Source organism: Microcebus murinus, chromosome 21, assembly GCF_040939455.1.
Source record: "Microcebus murinus isolate Inina chromosome 21, M.murinus_Inina_mat1.0, whole genome shotgun sequence".
In the NCBI taxonomy this organism is placed as follows: domain Eukaryota; kingdom Metazoa; phylum Chordata; class Mammalia; order Primates; family Cheirogaleidae; genus Microcebus; species Microcebus murinus.
This window is the reverse complement of record NC_134124.1, coordinates 17,486,353-17,505,533: the sequence shown is the minus strand read 5'-3', so window position 1 is coordinate 17,505,533 and position 19,181 is coordinate 17,486,353. Positions and strand designations below refer to the sequence as shown.

At 48.5% G+C, this 19,181-nt stretch overlaps 1 protein-coding gene across 1 annotated transcript in view; it reads left to right on the top strand.

Annotated features, from left to right (window-relative positions):
* The window catches only part of FAT2 (FAT atypical cadherin 2), an 87,687-nt gene that overhangs the window by 28,307 nt on the left and 40,199 nt on the right, over window positions 1-19,181 (top strand). Inside the window, exons 3-9 of the mRNA XM_012740882.3 lie at window positions 551-865; window positions 6,983-7,041; window positions 8,962-9,273; window positions 10,241-10,451; window positions 12,447-12,586; window positions 13,177-13,458; window positions 14,593-14,803. Coding sequence (XP_012596336.2) covers window positions 551-865; window positions 6,983-7,041; window positions 8,962-9,273; window positions 10,241-10,451; window positions 12,447-12,586; window positions 13,177-13,458; window positions 14,593-14,803 — 1,530 coding nt within the window. The remainder of the gene's footprint in view (window positions 1-550; window positions 866-6,982; window positions 7,042-8,961; window positions 9,274-10,240; window positions 10,452-12,446; window positions 12,587-13,176; window positions 13,459-14,592; window positions 14,804-19,181) is intronic.

Sequence of the window (19,181 nt, the reverse complement as noted above, 5' to 3'; positions counted from 1 at the left end):
TCTTAGACCCTCAACTTCTAGAGCAGTGCTGGCCCCTAGGAAGCAAGCTGTGGAGTCAGTCAGCTAAAGAATGAAGCTCAGCCCCTAAAATCACGAAGATGATGAAGGAAAGAGCAATTTATTTGTCAAATCCCTAATCCTTAAATTGATTATCTACCAGGATTTAAAGAGTGAAGGAAGCGTTTTAAAGACAACTTTAAGAATGTCTCACTTACAGAATGTGAAATAAATCAATGGAACTTGTGTTAAAGGAGTCAAGAGAAAGTAGGTCAACTACCACTGTCTTCTCAAAATCCCACGCATGTCCACATGCCAGAGTCATGAGCCCATTTTAGCATAGAAAGGCTGTGAGAGGTTCTAGAATAAGGATATTTGTCCCCCTGTGTTTAACTCAGCATCTCCCCCATCATGTTGGTAACGATTCCCTCTTTTCAGGGAATACCTATTAATTTCCTTCCCATAGTGCAGTTCAGGGAATGTTAGGTAGGGTGACACCTAAAGCCATTTTGAGCCCTAAAGTATTTGGGGTTTGGTGACTCTCTGTTCCTAGGAATGATTCAGACTCTGGCGCCCCTGGACCGAGAATTCGCACCCTACTACTGGCTGACAGTGCTGGCGGTGGACAGAGGTTCTGTACCCCTCTCTTCTGTAACTGAAGTCTACATTGAGGTTACCGATGTCAATGACAACCCACCCCGGATGTCCAGAGCTGTGTTCTACCCCTCCATCTGGGAGGACGCGCCTGTGGGTACCTCCGTGCTTCACCTGGATGCCTGGGACCCAGACTCTAGCTCCCAAGGGAAGCTGACCTTCAACATCACCAGTGGGAACCACATGGGATTCTTCGTTATTCACCCTTTCACAGGTAAGGGCCCCAGAAGCCGGGTGAACACGGTGGTTCTCAAATTGTGGGTCCCGATCAGCGTTGTCAGTATCCCCTATGACCTTGTTGGAAATTTAAATTCGTGGGCTCCCCACCCGAGACCTACTGAGTCAGAACTCTGAGGGTGGGGCCCAGCAATCTGTGTTTTAACAAAACCAGCAGGGGATTCTGATGTGTGCTACAGTTTGAGAACCCTGTTCTACAAAGCCCAACTCCATGGGAAAATGAGAAGAATCTGTCATCAACTCTCTTTCCTTGGGGCCCAGGGAAGCTAAACAGGTTGCGAGGTGGCCAGTCTGGGACTATTTCAGACCTCTAAGTGCTCCCAAACCAACTCGTCCCCTGAGTCACAAGCCTCAGGTTGAATCCCTTAACCCTAGTTTCAGACTGATCCCACCCTGTCCAAGTGGATCGCTAGTGGCAATAATGATCCACTTACATTTTTTTTTATTTTGAATCCTGATAGTTCTTTATTTTTTAAAAATATATTTGCTATAGGTTGCTAATTTGCAACAGGTGTCATCATGAGAGTAGCCAAAATTAGATAAACAGATCCACTTACATTGAGTCAACCATCTCACTGGCATCTGCCTTGCAAGGCCTTCTGGGGCAAGGGTGGTGGATAGTTTCTTAGAGGAATCCAGAGGTCACTGGCTGGCAGCAGTGAGCCAGATATAGCCCACAGGGGTGTTTTGTTTGACTTGCATGAGCTTGAAACAATGATTTTCAAATGTGCCCAACACTAAAAATGAGGAAATTATACAGAACATTCCAGATTTCTGGCTGTTCTTTAAAAATTGAAAGAATTGGCCACACTGAGTTCACATTCCGACTGGGCCATGATGGACCAGAGCTGACAGCAGATCCCTCTGCAGCCCAGGCTCACGTCCTCTGGTCCCTGCGGTCCCCACTTGCCTGGCTCCTGTGGGAGCTGACGTTTGAGAGCCACTTCCCACTGCAGCAGACACTTCTCAAAGGCCTCATCTTCCTCTTGCGGGATGAACAACCTGATTGTAGAGAAGGCTGACACTTTCTCCTCTGAACCCAGCATCCTATTTTCTGTCTCCAACAATTTGCTCGAGTCTGGGAAGGACAGAAGCTGGTGAGACTGGAAGAAGGGAAGAATGCTAGTGGGTGAGGGATACAAGTGTCTTTGTGCCCAGTGACATTTGTTGGGAACCTTTTCTGTTAACCTTTGACCTCAGGGTGTGGATCAGTCCTCCTAGGAGGATGCTTTTCTCCTGGAAAACAGGCCTCCGCTGGCTCTACCTGCACAGACCCTGTCCCTCCCTCTGCAGAGGAGGAAAGAGATCTCTCACCTGAGGCACTCACTTCTCAATCTTCCAAAGCCCTGTTCTGTTTACTATCAACAGTTGCCTTGCAGGAGGTCTGGCAAAATGCCCCAGAGGGCAGAGATGTTCTTAGTCTTCCTGCAACTGCAGGAATAAATCTTTATTCGAGGAGAAGAAATCTTTATTAGTATAAACATTTTCAAAAATAAAAGAATCAGCAATGGGCCCCCAGCTCACCTCTCTCACCACCATTACTTTGTCCCACTTTCCTGCTTTGTTACCTTCAAAGGATTCCCTACCCCCCAGAGAATAAAGTCAGAGCCTGCTGTATCCTGCAGACCCGAGGCTGACCCACCCCCGCTGACCCCTCTGGTCTCCTGCTGCCCTCCCAGGGTTCCAGCCACATGGCTGCTCCAGCCCAGGCTCCCCCGAGACAGGGCTCTGCAGGTGTCTCTTCTCCCCTTCGTCTGTGCAACCCCCGCTCTTCTCTCCCATCCTAGCCCAGTTGCTCTTTTCTTAGTGAAGTTTTTCCTGATGCCCTAATATACTTTCCAGTAGCACCTACCCCCTTTTGTAACACTGACGACACAGGACATTATATTCATTTGTGCGGTAATTCTATTACTTATCCGTGTCCTTCTCTAGACTTATTACTTATCCATGTCCTTCTCTAGACTTTTCAAAGTTTTCTGATAAAAGAAACCCTGACTGTTTCTGCCCACCAAAACCTGGCACACAGTAGGAGCTCAATAAGTAATTGTTAAATGGATGAATGAATCTCTGCCAGCATCCACAATCTTTTGTTAAGCCCCAAATCCATTCGCTTCCCCAGCAAACGTTTAAAGGTGTCTGCCCTAAACAGGCCTTTAAGCGATGTGCTGAGGAGAGATATGAGAATAAATAAAACATGGTTTCAGGCCTGGAGGAATTCAGTCCATCAGAGATTAGGGTATAAATACTATAGAACAGTGCAAAAGAGCAAACACGGTAGAATATGTGCAGAGGTGGCGCCGTGGTGCTCAGGGTGTGGGTCTGCCAGGGCTCCATGGCACAGAGGCGGTGACGCTGAGCTGAGGTCGGGGAGGAGTTCAGCAGGCAGCAGTGTGGCAGGGCACGTGGGCAAGGAGGATGACGGGAGCAATATCTGGGAGGGAAGACCCTGATCTGGTTGAAGGCAGCTCAAGTAGGCCAATTTCCTAAAGGCACATCCCAGCTCTAGGGCTGATGAATGGGCAGGTCTTGGGGAAGTTCCTTGGCTGCACCAGGCCTGAGATCTCTCACCAGCAACACGGAGATGGTAATAGCTACCTCCGGGGTGGCTGTGAGGATTCCGCGAGTCGCTATACAGAGATGTAGGAAGAGCTTATCGGATGCCCAGGCAGGGGAGCCCTCCTTGAGGGCTGGCTGTGTGATGCCGCGGGAGGGAGAAGAAGGTGGGCAGGTATTTGGGGCGAGCCCCAGACGGTGGTGGGTCAGGGTAAAAGGAGTTAAAGGAGGAGGAATCTATCAGAGGCAGAATCAACAGAAGCGGGAAAGCTGTTGGGTGAGGGAGGGCGAAGGGTCAGAGACGGGCCTGAGACGGGCGACCAGGAAACGCCTGTTTGGAGGAGAGAAATGATAAGAGTACAAAGCCGAGTGCCACCCCGCGCCAGGAGGGTGAGAGGGACCTTCCGCGCACAGCAGCCCCCTGGAATCCCCATCCCACACGGGCACTCCCCAGGAATCTGGACGCTGACCTCAGAGATGGGGTGAGGACAACCACAGGGCAATGTTCCTGGAAGCCACAGGGACACAGGCCCTTAGCAGGCAGAGGAGGCAGTGGCGAGAGAAAGGTGGAGAGAAAAGAAGAACCAAAGGGAGGGGAGGGAGGGGGAGAGGGAGAGACTGAGATTCTGAGACACAAGGGGAGAAGGGGGAGGGGAGGAGCTGGAAAGGAAGAGAGGAAAAGGACAGGGAAGGATGGGCAGAGAGAGGGGGCAGTGAAGTGAGAGGAAGGGCAGGGAGGAAGGGAGGGCAGGGCCAGGGGGAGGCCCTCCCTTCTCTATGAGGCCCCTCAGCTTGGGGCCAAGCTGGGTGGGGTGGCCTGGGACAGTATCTCCCCCTGTCCTAGAGGCATGTGTCTTTCGTTTGCACTTGTCAACCTTCTCTGAGGGAAGGTGCCCAGGGGTGGGCCCTGCAGGTGCCATCTCCCATCCCTCCCACGCCTGCCTTCTGTGAAGTGAGGGAAGGAAAGGCAAGGACGACTTGATTCTACTGCACAAGGCAAACATGCGCACAGCAGAGGCCACGTCCTCACACCACACTCCCGTTTCCATGCTGAGGCGCCCCCTCCCCAACACCGAACGCCCCCGACGGAACCTCTGTTTCCTCACTGAGCTTCCTTTTCTGCACTTAATTCCACTGTTTCCATCATTTCAGCACCAAAACAAGCTTGGGGAAACCTACTGAAAGTTTTCAGATGGTTCATTGACCCCTACCAATAGCTCTCCTTCATTTAAAGGAGACCTTCCACACCAGCAGCTGTGACCTCTCAGGCTATGGGCTTGGGATGGCCTTCTGGGCCCCTGACAGCCTTGGCCTTGACTTACCCGAATCTTGCAGATTCTCTCCCTTGTTGCCTCAATTGAGAGCCGGTGTGGCTCCGCAAATTAAAATCAGATTTACAGAGTCACCAAGTTCAACTTTCTCGGTTTACAGATGAGCTGAGGGGGCCCAGAGGAGCCCTCTTCTGACTCATCTGCACCAGCTGGTCAGCAGGAAGAGCTGGCACTAGGACCCACGTGAATAATGATGATGATGGTGAGGATGAGGATGATAATAATAATAAAGGGGTGACAAGCTACCACTTTGTGATTTCTCTAGAACCGAAGGCAATAATTGTTACTTTTGTAACTCCGGTCAAGCTGCCTTTCCTACCCAACAATGTATTGTGCATAGCATTTCCACATCTGGGAAAAAAATAGATTTTAAATGGCTCTATAATATTCCTTTTAATGTATAATTTATATCTCTTCTTCTATAAGGATAGTGTCAGGTTACCTGCTTTTTTTTTATTTCGGCGTATTATGGGGGTACAAATTTTAAGGTTTCAATAAATGCCCTTTCCCCCGGGTTACCTACTTTTTAAAACATAACTCTGATGAACGTCCTTGTGCGCCCATCTTTGCAGATTTATGCATGGATATCTTTAGAATAAATTCTCCAAAGTGGGATGAGAAGTTCTGAACTTAAGCCAGAAAGACCTTAAAGGTCACCCAATCTCCTTGTCCTTTTACAGAGGAGGTTGGGTTTGGGGCACCACAGAAGAGGTGGAGAAAGAGGCAGGAGCTTCCTGGAGTCAGGGCCAGGCATGGAGGGCATTAGAGGGTCCCCTGTAAGGAATCTGAGGCTGCAATTGAGGGGCGGCATTGCCACAGGAAGGGGAGGGAGGGGCTGAGCCAGGACGTGGCATCCTTCCTGGAGGGGAGGCTTCTCCAGCCCAACTCTCACCCCCAACCCATTCTCATCCCAACCTAGGAAGTCTCAGAATTGACTCAGTGGTCAGGGCTGTTTCAGATGTGAAGGATAAGAACCCAATCCAGGTTGGCATTTATCTTTTTGCTTCACAGAAAAGTCCAGACTTGCATGGCTGCAGGCACCTGTAGGCATGGTAGCCAGCACTGAGATGACGAAAGGAAGACTCTGTCTGTGCATCTCTCAGCCTCAACGTCTCGGAGTGGCCTCTGTCCTCAGGAGTCTCTCTTTTTGTTGCTTTCAGGTTTTGTCCTTTCCTCTCAGCCTGCTAGCTGCAAAAGAGCCTCTTCTTTCTACAGTTCTCACAAACGTGCCAGAATTGTTGCTCACCAGACAGATGAGTCGCTTGCCATGAGGGCCAAGGGGACTAGTCTATGCCGAGTGGCCAGCCTTGGGCGGGAAGCCCTTACCCAGATGTGGAGTGGGTCAGCCTCACCCTCGATCACTAATGACTGAAATTAGGAGCGGCGTGGTTCCCCTCAGGAAAATGGGGGTTCGTTTGCTAAAAGAAAGGTGCAGGAATGACGGGCAGAAGACATCCAAATGCAAATAGAGTACATAACATTTTAGTGACTAGGAGCCCAAATTGCATCGGAGCTGTACTGAAGTTTGCCCTATGCACTAAGAACCCGCTAGTTGCTTCCGGCTGGTGTCACTCTGACCTGGCTGCTTGGGCTGTGCTGGTGACATGCAGCACGTGTCACCCCTGCCTCATAGTGAAAGTGAGAAGCGGCACATTGTCTCTGTGCTTCTCTCCCACCTCCTCACTTCCTCTTCACTTTCCCCAGAATTCCATCTCCCCTTCGTGTACAAATGCTCCCCAGCTTGATGGGGCTGTAACTCGATAAATTCATCGTAAATTGGAAATACCGTAAGTCGGAAACGTGTTTATACACCTAACCTACGGAACATCGTAGCTTAGCCTAGCCTACCTTAAATGTGCTCAGAACACTTACAATAGCCTACCGTTGGGCAAAATCATGTAACACAAAGCCTGTTTTACAATAAAGTAGATTATGTCATGTAATTTATTGAACACCGTGCTGAAAGTGAAAAGCAGAGTGGTTGCATGGGTACTCAAAGTGTGGTTTCTACTGAAGGTGTATCACTTATCACCATCGTAAAGCTGAAAAATCCTAAGTCAAACCACTGTAAATTGGGAGTAATCTGTACTTGTTCTCCAAAGACCAGAAGAATTCTCATCGGGGACTTGAATGTAATTCTTGAACTCCCCCCAGCAAAGTGGCCCTGGGAACACTTTGCTCATGTCTCCCTCCCACCATCTCTCCCCCAGGTCTCCTATCCACGGCCCGGCAGCTGGACAGAGAGAACAAGGACGAACACATCCTAGAGGTGAGTTATGGTGGTGAACTTGTCTGCTGGATTTGGAAGCCTCCCGGAGAAGGTCGTTTATGGAGCCATGTCAGGTCTTGGAGCCACATGTGTGTTTAGCACTGTGTCTCAGGAGCATACTGAGCTCAGGAAGGAGGATGCGTTTGTGCTGAGCTTCACTGTGGTTGGTGGTGAAGATCCTTGGGTCTTTGCTGGCTCTTCACCACTGAAAAGGAAAGGAATCTGAAACCATGTCCAGGCTGGGCAGGAAGCATTGATTGATTAGTCATGCCTGCAGTGAGTTCAGGAAGAGGAAGCAGTACACATGTGCTGTATACTCGTCAAGTCTGGTTTCCAGACCATCGTCCTGGCCCAGAGAGAATCATTCAAGGTCAAATACTAGGTCAGCAGCAGAGCCAGGATGAAAACACAGACCTTTGCAGACCTTTGTCTTCTAGATCTGTGTTCTTTCTAGGATGTCTCTAAAATCACATAGGCATTCCTGCTGCCCATTCCAATGAGAGGCTTTAGTCAGTGAGCTAGAGGGGGTTAACACATTAACTGCCATGTGAATTGTGTTTAACTCATGCTAGTTTTGAGCCCAGGGCCTCATGAAGCAAAACCTGGGCAAAATCCTGAGGTTGGTTCATGAAAATCTTACTTATTAATGTTCTTATTGTTACAATTCATATTGCAATTCAATCCTAGAAACATGGATTAAATGAATAGAAGTCAATACATTTTGTTTTTCTGTTTATGTTTACCTTTAAATTCCACTTAAGCTTGACAAGTCAAGGAAACCACTTTACCCTTATGAACTATTTTCCAAGTTTTCACATTTTTACATTACTTATTTTCAAGTTTTTATATTACTTTTTTATTGGAAAAAACACAGAAAATAATCAAAATAACAAAATTTTCATTAAATTAGAAAGGATCATTTTGTTTTTGAAACTTTTATTCTATTTTCACTGTGGTCCCAAGGAAAAAAAATTTTTTTTTCTAGTGTGGTAGTCAGTGTGTTAAATCAGCAGAGGAGGATGTCAGGGGAGAAGTCTAGCTATTTCCCCTTCTGAGTGGCCCACGGCTGGTGAACAGGTACCTCTTCTAGTCTTAAAGGCATCAGGAGGGAGGGATACATATTCCTCAGCAGAGTTGAAATAAATGTTGCCTTCTATACTTCTAGGCTCTGCACATTTTCTTTCCCCTTGTAAGAAACAGGTGTTATTGGTGAGCAGCTGCTAAGTGGCCTTCTAGAGTTCTTAGGGACTGAGGCATTCTTCATAGTTCAATAACAGATATTTGCCTTTAAAGACCACAATGGTTAAAAAATTCCGCACCAGTTTGGGTGGAAATGTCCTCTCTCATACGATGTCCTTGGGGATATTGATGCACAGGTTGCTTTTGCCCCTGCACAAGGTAGCACCTGCTTCTGAAATTGTTTTGGCGCCTTTCCCTCACTCTGGACTTCATTTCATGCATTGGGCCACACGCCTGACTCACCGAGTATCACCCATTCCTTCCTAAGCACCTTCTCATTTGTTTTTTTCTATCCTCGAGTAGCTTAGGAAAACCAGAGAACAAAGCTCATGAGAATTACGAGCAAATAAAAAGTAGTCAGTCTCCAGAAATGACCCTGGGGTCTTCCCACATAAACAGAGTCAGCTTTTGGCTAGAGACGCTGACTCTTTCTTCTTCCAGTTCTTTCTGGCTCCTTTCTCTGTTCTTGCTGGCTTTCCTGTGGGTGGGGTTACCAAGTAGGTGAGGTTATGATAATATATATATATATATATATATATATATATATATATATATATGGGAATATACCCCAAGGGAAAATGGACTCATATTTCAGGTTGTCAAGAGCAGTGGAGGGTGGCAATACATATTCACTACTTGGCATTTGGCACCTCGGGTGCTCAGGATCGACTCTGTCCCCAGGTGATTGTGCTGGACAACGGGGAGCCCTCGCTAACGTCCACCTCCAGGGTGGTGGTGCACATCTTGGATGTCAACGACAACCCCCCTGTGTTCTCCCACAAGCTCTTCAAAGTCCGTCTTCCAGAGAGGCTGAGCCCAGTGTTCCCTGGGCCTGTGTACAGACTGGTGGCTTCAGACCCAGATGAGGGTCTGAACGGCAAGGTCACCTACCATATCGAGGAAAGCGACGAGGAGGGCTTCAGCATCGACCCTGTCACGGGTGTGGTGTCATCCAGCAGTGCCTTCACAGCTGGAGAATACAACATCCTGACGGTGAGCACGTGCGTGGGCCGTGGAGGGAGGAATGGCAGGGCCGCTCCCGGCCTCTCTTTAAAGACTCAGAGGGAGGGAGACAGCCAGCAGCACGATGGACGTGGTACTCCCCTCCCTGGCCTCCTCCCAGGGAAACTGGGAGTCCCGACTTTAGCCAAAGGGTCAGAATTCTGGGCCTTTCTCTTTAAGGGCAATAAGATTCTTGCCTAGGAAATCGTCTCTATTCATAGAAATAAGGATTTCAGTGAGAGTACACCCGGGCTTTGGAGTTAAGATAAGCCTGGGTTCCAACCCTGGCACTGCCACTTTATACCTGTGTGACCTTGGACAAGTCACTTAACCCCTTTGCGCCTTTGTTTTATCATCTGTGAAATGAGGATAAGAATATTTTTCTTGTAGGAAGCCAATATATCACATTGTATCAGTCAGCCTGAACTCGACCCCAGCCTCATTGCTGGTCGGAAGTATAATCCGGTGGGTGAGTTCACCACGCCAAGCCCCTTTTCTTCCTGTAAAAGGGAGATGATAATAGCACCTCTCCTAGAACTATTGTGAGAATTAAATTAGATGTTGCACATGAAACTCTTCTAGTAAGATCTCATAATAGTGAGAGTTCGGTAATTCTAGCTTATTATGTTTATGGTTGTTAGAAAAAGTAAAGGGACTATGTATGTGAAGTCTAGTTTAGAAACTGGGACACATTAGGTCTGCAGTTAATAGTGGAATTTATTATTTTTTATACTAACCCTGAGATTTTGAGCGCAGGTCATATGTATTGTTTATCACTGTGCCTGCCGCGACTAGCATGGTGCCTGCGTACGGCAAGCCACAAAGCGTGCATGAAATGAATGGACGAGTGGCCGAGAGGCCAGCGCCGTCACAGGGCACGCTGGTTCTTGGCCTGGCTTCCTGGGTCTTCTTGTTTCTTGCCCCCCAGCCCTCAGTTTCAGTGCTGGCCTCTTTTCAGATCAAGGCAACAGACAGTGGGCAGCCCCCGCTCTCCGCCAGCGTCCGACTGCACATCGAGTGGATCCCCCAGCCTCGGCCGTCCTCCGTACCGCTGGCCTTCGACGAGACCCACTACAGCTTTACAGTCATGGAGACGGACCCCGTGAACCACATGGTGGGGGTCATCAGCGTGGAGGGCCGACCTGGCCTTCTGTGGTTCAACATCTCAGGTGAGGCCAGCCACTCCCATCCTGATAGACCAGCTCTAGTCCTCAGGGTGCAATCCTTCTGACCCCTTGCAAGGCCGTGCTCCTTGGCAGCCCCTCTTTTGGCTCTGGTTCTCTGGGGCAAGGGTGGTAGGAAGGCCCCATCTGCCAACTTTCCTTTCACTCCAGCCATGATCGCAGGTGGAACACCCATGGTCTCACTGGCAAGCCCAGCCAGAGTTGGCTGTGCCTCGGTTACCCCAAGTGCCTGGGAGCCCTACAATGAATGGTCCAGGAAGACCCAGAGCAGAAAGCACAAGCTCGTTTGTTTTTCTGCCTCACTGTGAAAATCAACGTACAGCTGACTTTGTTGACCATGAGCCTGTGGTCAGCTGTATGCTGGGGCCATGCTCAATGTTCTGGTCCCAGATGCCGTCCTCAACATCAGGGGAAAGTGCCCCTTCTCATTCTAGGAGGCACTTGCACCCAGGTTCTGATGGCCCCCTCTGAAATTCCCTTCTGTCTCTAAATCAAGATTTTGTTTGAACCTCTTAAGGTCACAGAGCCCTTTGGGAATCTGACACACACACACACACACATACACACACACACACACATACATACACAAATATAAATTTACATACAAACTTATAGACTCTCTGAAGCCCATCCAGGGATTCCAGGTTAAAAATCTCTAATCAAGAATTTCAGCACCTACATGCACATGTGGTCCTATAACAGAGTTTCCAGCCTGGCTCAGAGATGGGATGGGATGGGATATGCACCTGGCCCAAGCTCTTTGACCTCCTGACCTTACTTCCAGTTCTGATTCACTGCTCTTTTCATTGTTTGACTTTTTTTCTTGAATATGTAATTAATGCATATACCCTATAAAACATTTAGAAAACACAAATGAATGCCGAGAAGAAAATGAAAATCACCGAAATTCCCACCAATCAGAAAATAATCCACTGTTATAATTTTTATGTGCTTCCTTCTAGTCATTTTTCTTCACACACACAAGCATGCACACACATATACCTTGGGGTTATATTAATATATTGTTTTATAATATTAAATGTAATATAACATAAACATATGTCCATGTCATTAAATATATATCTATATAGTAGACATTTATTTATTTATTTATTTTTGAGACAGAGTCTCGCTTTGGTGCCCAGGCTAGAGTGAGTGCTGTGGCGTCAGCCTAGCTCACAGCAACCTCAAACTCCTGGGGGTTCAAGCAATCCTCCTGCCTCAGCCTCCCGAGTAGCTGGGACTACAGGCATGCGCCACCATGCCCGGCTAATTTTTTCTATATATTTTTAGTTGGCCAATTAATTTCTTTCTATTTATAGTAGAGACGGGGGTCTCGCTCTTGCTGAGGCTGGTTTCGAACTCCTGACCTCAAGCAATCCACCTGCCTTGGCCTCCCAGAGTTATAGTAGACATTTAAATAGCTTCATGTTATTTTATATTTTGGATTCTTATAGATATTAAATCAATTCCCTCTTGTTGAGCAGACTTAGTTTCATTTTTTCTTGTGTGTAGGCACGATGCAATTTCACAGGACTATTACAGGTGGTTCGCATCTTAGACTGGGCAAACTCCCTGTAAACTATGGCGTAGAGCTCCATCTCAATCCCAATAGCAAAATAAGTTTTATAGCAAATTTTGGTCTTCTTATGGGACTCTTCAGCCATTATAGGTTTACCTTTTTTCCTGTATCATTATTTGGGTCTTGACAACGATCTGACAATAATGCGACAGGATAAATTACAGCTTTTTGGACTCCTGCGCGGATAAACTCCAGCCTGTCACTCAGATATCATACTGCTTCTGAACAAAGTCTTCAGAGTCCCTGATTCAGGCTCTTCCTTGCATGTTCTCAGTGCTGCCATCCAAGGTTGGCGTCTATCACCACATCTTCTAAACTGACGGCCAGATGCACGGTATGCTGCTACTGCTGCCTATGTCGCTGAGGGTGTGTGTGCTTTCTCCCCGCTCCCACTGCAGGTGGGGATAAGGACATGGACTTTGACATTGAGAAGACCACGGGCAGCATCATCATCGCCAGGCCCCTCGACACGAGGAGGAGGTCGAGCTATAACTTGACTGTGGAGGTGACAGATGGGTCCCGCACCATCGCCACCCAGGTTAGAGGCCTCACTTGGGGAACCCTGAGCCCAGAGGGGATGGGAGCCCTCCTTGGTCGGGACAAGTCTACACCAGGCTTTCTGGGTATGTGGCGATCCTCAAAGAACACTGAATTTGGAATCGAGGTTCTGGGCCCCAGTCGTGTGCAATGTACTTTCTACTTCTGCAGCCTCGGGAGATTCTTGTTCCCAGCCTGCATCTCCGTGTAGCAAGGGGATTTGTCTGAACAGGTGGTTTTAGTGAAAGGTAGAGTGCCCCAGGGGCTACCTCGGGTAGGGGGAATGATGGCTGGGTAAGTGGGGCTGTGGATTTCTACTCTGGCTTCAGCCAAGGGTTTTATCTGTTTCATGTATTGGGATGTCACATAAAATTCCATTTGGAGAAAAGGTCTTTTAACAAAAAAAACACTGCACTGTGTGGTATCTGAAAGCCTTGTGATTCTGAAATGATTCTGACATGCTATCATTTATTCAACAAACATTTGTTAATATCGAGCAACTGCCGTGTGCCAGGCACGGATGGAGCAGGAGATGCAGAAGGACACAGTCCCTGCCCCTGGAGCCCACAGTCCGCCCTCTGTCCTCCCCAGGTCTACATCTTCATGATTGCCAACGTCAACCACCACCGGCCTCAGTTTCTGGAGGCTCATTACGAGGTCAGAGTTCCCCAGGACACGCTGCCTGGGGTCGAGCTCCTCCGAGTCCAGGCCACGGATCAAGACAAGGGCAAAGGTCTCATCTACACCTTACATGGCAGCCAAGACCCGGGAAGTGCCAGCCTCTTCCAGCTGGACCCGAGCAGCGGCGTCCTGGTGACCGTAGGGAAACTGGACCTGGGCTCGGGGCCCTGCCAGCACACGCTGACGGTCATGGTGAGTAAACCGAAAGCCCGGGCAAGAACGGCTCGTATGCAGATGTGCGCGGGTGGAGACGCTTGGAGGCACGCCGCCAGAGGTGGCCTTTCCCCTGCCAAGCCAGGTGTGCTGACGCCCGGAATGACAGTCCAGGAGATGCAGTTGTGACATTTCACAGCTGGCCAAGGGCACCTTCCATAAGGGATGCCTGGGAGTGAAGACAGGGTGGGACAGCTGCCAGTGAAACTCCTGTCAACCTTGCATTTCTCTGGATTCAGCCCAAATATCCCCCAACGGTTCCGTCCCTGCTCTGAGACTTCATGGCCATAACCTGGAGTCATGTAGCACCAGAGCTGGAAGGGGCCCGGAGACCCTCCCACTCAGAGCAAGGACCGGGGTCTGGCAAGTGAGGCCTGTCAGACATAAAATTTAAGGAGGATTCGCTCTATGGATCATTTACCTGAATTTTTATGACCCCAAGAGCAGGTGCCTCCTTATATTTTGTGCGCTCCATGCCTCACTTGGCCCACTCTAGTCCCAGCCCTGCCTGCTCATTTCCCTTATCTTCTACCTGAGGCTCACAGAGGAAAAGAGACTTTCTCACTGCCATACAGTTATTTATGATGGAATCAGAATCAGAGTCAGGGGTGTTACGTGCTAATTCATCATCCTCTGGGCAAAAAAAAAAAAAAAATATATATATACATATATATATATATATATATATATATATATATATATATATATATATATAAAAGACTCTGAGAATTCCTGCAGCAAAGAAAACTGAACTTTAGTTCATTGCTCCTCAAATTTACTTGACTATAGAATTTTTTTTCCTTCATAACATGTTAACCTCTTGAAGAACTAATATTCTCTGAGACTTAATTTGGAAAATACTGCTTCTCTATTTCTGCCTTTCTCTAAAGTGGAAGTATCCATTAAAAATAGCTAAGTCTAAAAATCACTAATTGATAAATTTATTTAACAGGAAGAAAGAGCATAGATTACAGCACGATTTAAAAGGACATAGAGACAGTTAGTTACAATTGGGTACACCTTCCACTGGCATTTCGTTACACTGACCTTAGTCTAACCCTGCCTCCTCCCATCCCACTGGCTGCTTATCCTGTCACTCCCTTGGGCCCATAGGTCCGAGACCAGGAGATACCCATCAAGAGGAACTTTGTGTGGGTGACCATCCATGTGGAGGACGGAAACCTCCATGCGCCCCGCTTCACCCAGCTCCATTATGAGGCCAGGGTTCCTGACACCACAGCCCCTGGCACAGAGCTGCTCCAGGTCCGGGCCCTGGACGCTGACAGGGGAGCCAACGCCGAGGTCCACTACTCACTCCTGAAAGGTGAGAAGCTTGGCATGAGTTCAGGGGATGAGCAAAGGCGCTTTGGAAATAAAGGAAAGCACTAGAGGCATGAATTTCCAAGGGAATCAAGCACCAAGCTCTCTAAGCTTTTGCAAATGATAATTCTAGAGTATTCCGTGGGACCATAATGACCAAAGACAATGCACTTCCAAAGAGGGCAGTAACAATAGCCAAGGGACTACTCAAGTTGTGGGAGAATTTATATGTATTGTATAAACCCAACAGTGCCCATACATGTAGAAGATGCTTATGAAGTCCATGCAACATTTGAAAAGTGTGATAACTTCATGCATGTGGATTACAAGGGACCTGTAAATATTTTATAAGGTGTATGGCATAGTTTTAAGAATAATTTTTATTTTCTGCTAAGGCCACAAAGTGACTTAGTATCTATTATATGGCATTCTTCATCTCAAAAATGGGAATAATATTACCTGTGCTAGAAAGCCATTGGAAAGATTAAAAGAGAAAATGTATCTTAATACATATTATAGGCCAGGCGCGGTGGCTCACGCCTGTAATCCTAGCTCTCTGGGAGGCCGAGGCGGGAGGATCACTCAAGGTCAGGAGTTCAAAACCAGCCTAAGCAAGAGCAAGACCCCGTCTCTACTAAAATATAGAAAGAAATTAATTGGCAACTAAAAATATATAAACAAAATTAGCTGGGTGGTGTGTGCCTGTAGTCCCAGCTACTTGGGAGGCTAAGACAGAAGGATCACTTGAGCCCAGGAGTTTGAGGTTACTGTGAGCTAGGCTGATGTCACAGCACTATAGCCCGGGCAACAGGGTGAGATTCTGTCTCAAAAAAAAATAAAAATACATGTTGTAAACTGTGAAATATTGTACATATGCCAGGGGTTATTACTATCATTGGTAAGTGTTATAATTATTAATTATAAGTAATTAACTTATAACTTATTAATTATAAATAATATAACAAAAGTGATAGTATCCAGTATTCAACTAATTATTGACAATTTGTAATGGTTGATGTTGCATAATTAATGACACTTAATAATAATTATTACCTTTAATAATAATACTTCATAGAGGTAGTTGCTATGGAGGAACAAAGATGAACATGACTTGCTCTCTTATCTCCCAGAGCATAATGATCATTTATCATATGTCAGTAGCTTATACACTTGCAAGAAAATCAGAGCATTTTACATCTTTTTTGAAGAAACAATTGCCATATGACAGAAATCTATTTTCCCCCAAAGAAGAAGAATACAAATTAGAATGGATTAGTTGTTTACTTTTTGCTATGAGGTACAGTCACATCTTTTATCTCTTTTTATCTTATTGACAATTCCCACTAATGAAAATAAATTTATTTTACAGATTAGTTTTTAAAATATTTTTCTGATGAAGTGACACAGGTTCCTTTTATATATATTGTGTGTATATATATATATATATATATTTTTTTTTTTTAATTTGCTGGCCAACACCGCCCAGTTGAACCCTCTGCACATGGCCCCACACCCCCCATGTGAGCCCTCTGAGCACAGCCTCACACACCCCACGTGAGGCCTCTGCACACGGCGCCACACGCTCCACGTGAGCCCTCTGCACACGGCCCCACACCCCCACGTGAGCCCTCTGAGCACAGCCCCGAACACCCCACACCCCCTATGTGAACCCTCTGCACACAGCCCCATACCCTCTACATGGGCCCTCTGCACACGGCTCCACAGCCCCCACATGAGCCCTCTGCACACGGCCCCCCCCATGTGAACCCTCTGCACACGGCCCCATACCCCCCATGTGGGCCCTCTGCACACGGCCCCACACCCCCACGTGAGCCCTCTGAGCACAGCCCCGAACACCCCACACCCCCTATGTGAACCCTCTGCACACGGCCCCATACCCCCCATGTGGGCCCTCTGCACACGGCCCCACACACCCTACGTGAGACCTCTGCACACGGCCCCACACCCCCACGTGAACCCTCTGCACACGGCCCCACACCGCCCACGTGAACCCTCTGTGCACGGCCCCACACCTCCAGGTGAGCCCTCTGCACACAGCCCTACAACCCCACATGAGACCTCTGCACACGGCCCCACACACCCCACATGAGACCTCTGCACACGGCCCCACAGCCCCCACATGAGCCCTGACAGGCTCCTTTTTTAACACATGGAGAATACAGGAGTGTATAAAGAACATAACACCCAGCCATAATTTTCATCACCCAGAGATGATAATTTCGTGTATTCCCCCCTCATCTCTTCCCATGCATCTTTCTGTAACATTGAGATCATACTGAATATGCCCGATACCCCCACGTGAGTCCTCTGCACACGGCCCCACACCCCCCCACGTGAACCCTCTGCACACGGCCCCACACCTTCCACGTGAGCCCTCTGCACACGGCCCCACACCCCCCAGTGAGCCCTCTGCACACGGCCCCACACCCCCCACGTGAACCCTCTGCACACGGCCCCACACCCCCCCACGTGAACCCTCTGCACACGGCCCCACACCTTCCACGTGAGCCCTCTGCACACGGCCCCACACCCCCCAGTGAGCCCTCTGCACACGGCCCCACACCCCCCACGTGAACCCTCTGCACACGGCCCCACACCCCCCACGTGAGTCCTCTGCACACGGCCCCACACCCCCCACGTGAGTCCTCTGCACACGGCCCCACACCCCCCACGTGAGTCCTCTGCACACGGCCCCACACCCCCCACGTGAACCCTCTGCACACGGCCCCACACCCCCCACGTGAACCCTCTGCACACGGCCCCACACCCCCACACCCCCCACGTGAGTCCTCTGCACACGGCCCCACACCCCCCACGTGAGTCGTCTGCACACGGCCCCACACCCCCCACGTGAACCCTCTGCACACGGCCCCACACCGCCCACGTGAACCCTCTGCACACGGCCCCACACCCCCCACGTGAGCCCTCTACACACGGCCCCACACCCCCACGTGAGCCCTCTGTGCATGGCCCCACACCCCCACGTGGGCCCTCTGCAGACAGCCCCACACCCCCTATATGAGCCCTCTGTGCACGGCCCCACACCCCCACGTGAGCCCTCTGCACACGGCCCCACACCTCCCACATGAGCCCTCTTCCCATGGCCCCACACCTCCCACATGAGCCCTCTGCACACGGCCCCACACCCCCCACGTGAGCCCTCTACACACGGCCCCACACCCCCACGTGAGCCCTCTGCACATGGCCCCACACCTCCCACATGAGCCCTCTGCACACGGCCCCACACCTCCCACGTGAGCCCTCTGTGCACAGCCCCACACCCCCACGTGGGCCTTCTGCACATGGCCCCTACACGCCCCACGTGAGCCCTCTGCACACAGTCCCACACCCCCACGTGAACCCTGTACACACGGCCCCACAGCCCTCACGTGAACCCTGACAGGCTCCTTTTTTAACACATGGAGAATACAGGAGTGTATAAAGAACATAACACCCAGCCATAATTTTCATCACCCAGAGATGATAATTTCATGTATTCCCCTCTCATCTCTTCCTATGCATCTTTCCGTAACATTGAGATCATACTGAATATACAATTGTGTGCTCTATTTTCCTTCTCTCATCAGTGGAACATAAGAAATTAGAGTTATATTTAGACCGTCAGCTACTTTTAATGGAACCACTTTTACAATGCTGTTTATGCATCAAAGCCGTGTTCTCTGACCAAACTTAGCCACTGTATCACACACCACCTGGCTCGTCAGCTGCAGAGCAGTGTCAAAGGGTGGAAGAGTCAGATCAAAAGTTTTGCGATGAAGCTTAACCATTTGCTTTGCCCTGGAAACCATAAAATAAGCACCCCTGTGATAAAGGGAATAAGAAATGTCAAGAGCAACATTTTCTCAAGTGCAAGACCTACACTTCTGGTAGTGAGCAAAATGGTTCATGGGCTACTACTCAGTTACGGCATTCAAAGGTTAGCAAGCAGAGAGAAAGTGCTCCCTTTTTAATTCTCATTCAAACTTCCTGATCAAATCAAGAACAAAGCCTCGGTGGGTACTAGAATCTCTTTAAGTCTTCTCTAACACTTGCTACTCTCTGCTTTTACCAAAGAAAGGGGACAGGTCTCAGGCTCAGATCTTTTAGCAAGCAACAGATTTTATCCAGATTTTAGTGTTACAGTTTTCATTGACTTGTTTTTACGGTAACCTGTGATTTGTGGCAAGCAATATGGTATTCTTTTTTAAAGAAGCGACATAAAGTTCCCTTTAAAAATATTTATCAAATTTTAAGAGTGAATCAATTTAAAGGAAAAAAAAATCCATTAAGTAGCAGTATAAAACAGTAGAAGCAGTGGCTGGATGTTGAAAAAATTATAAAGGTGATGTGAGAATGCCTAA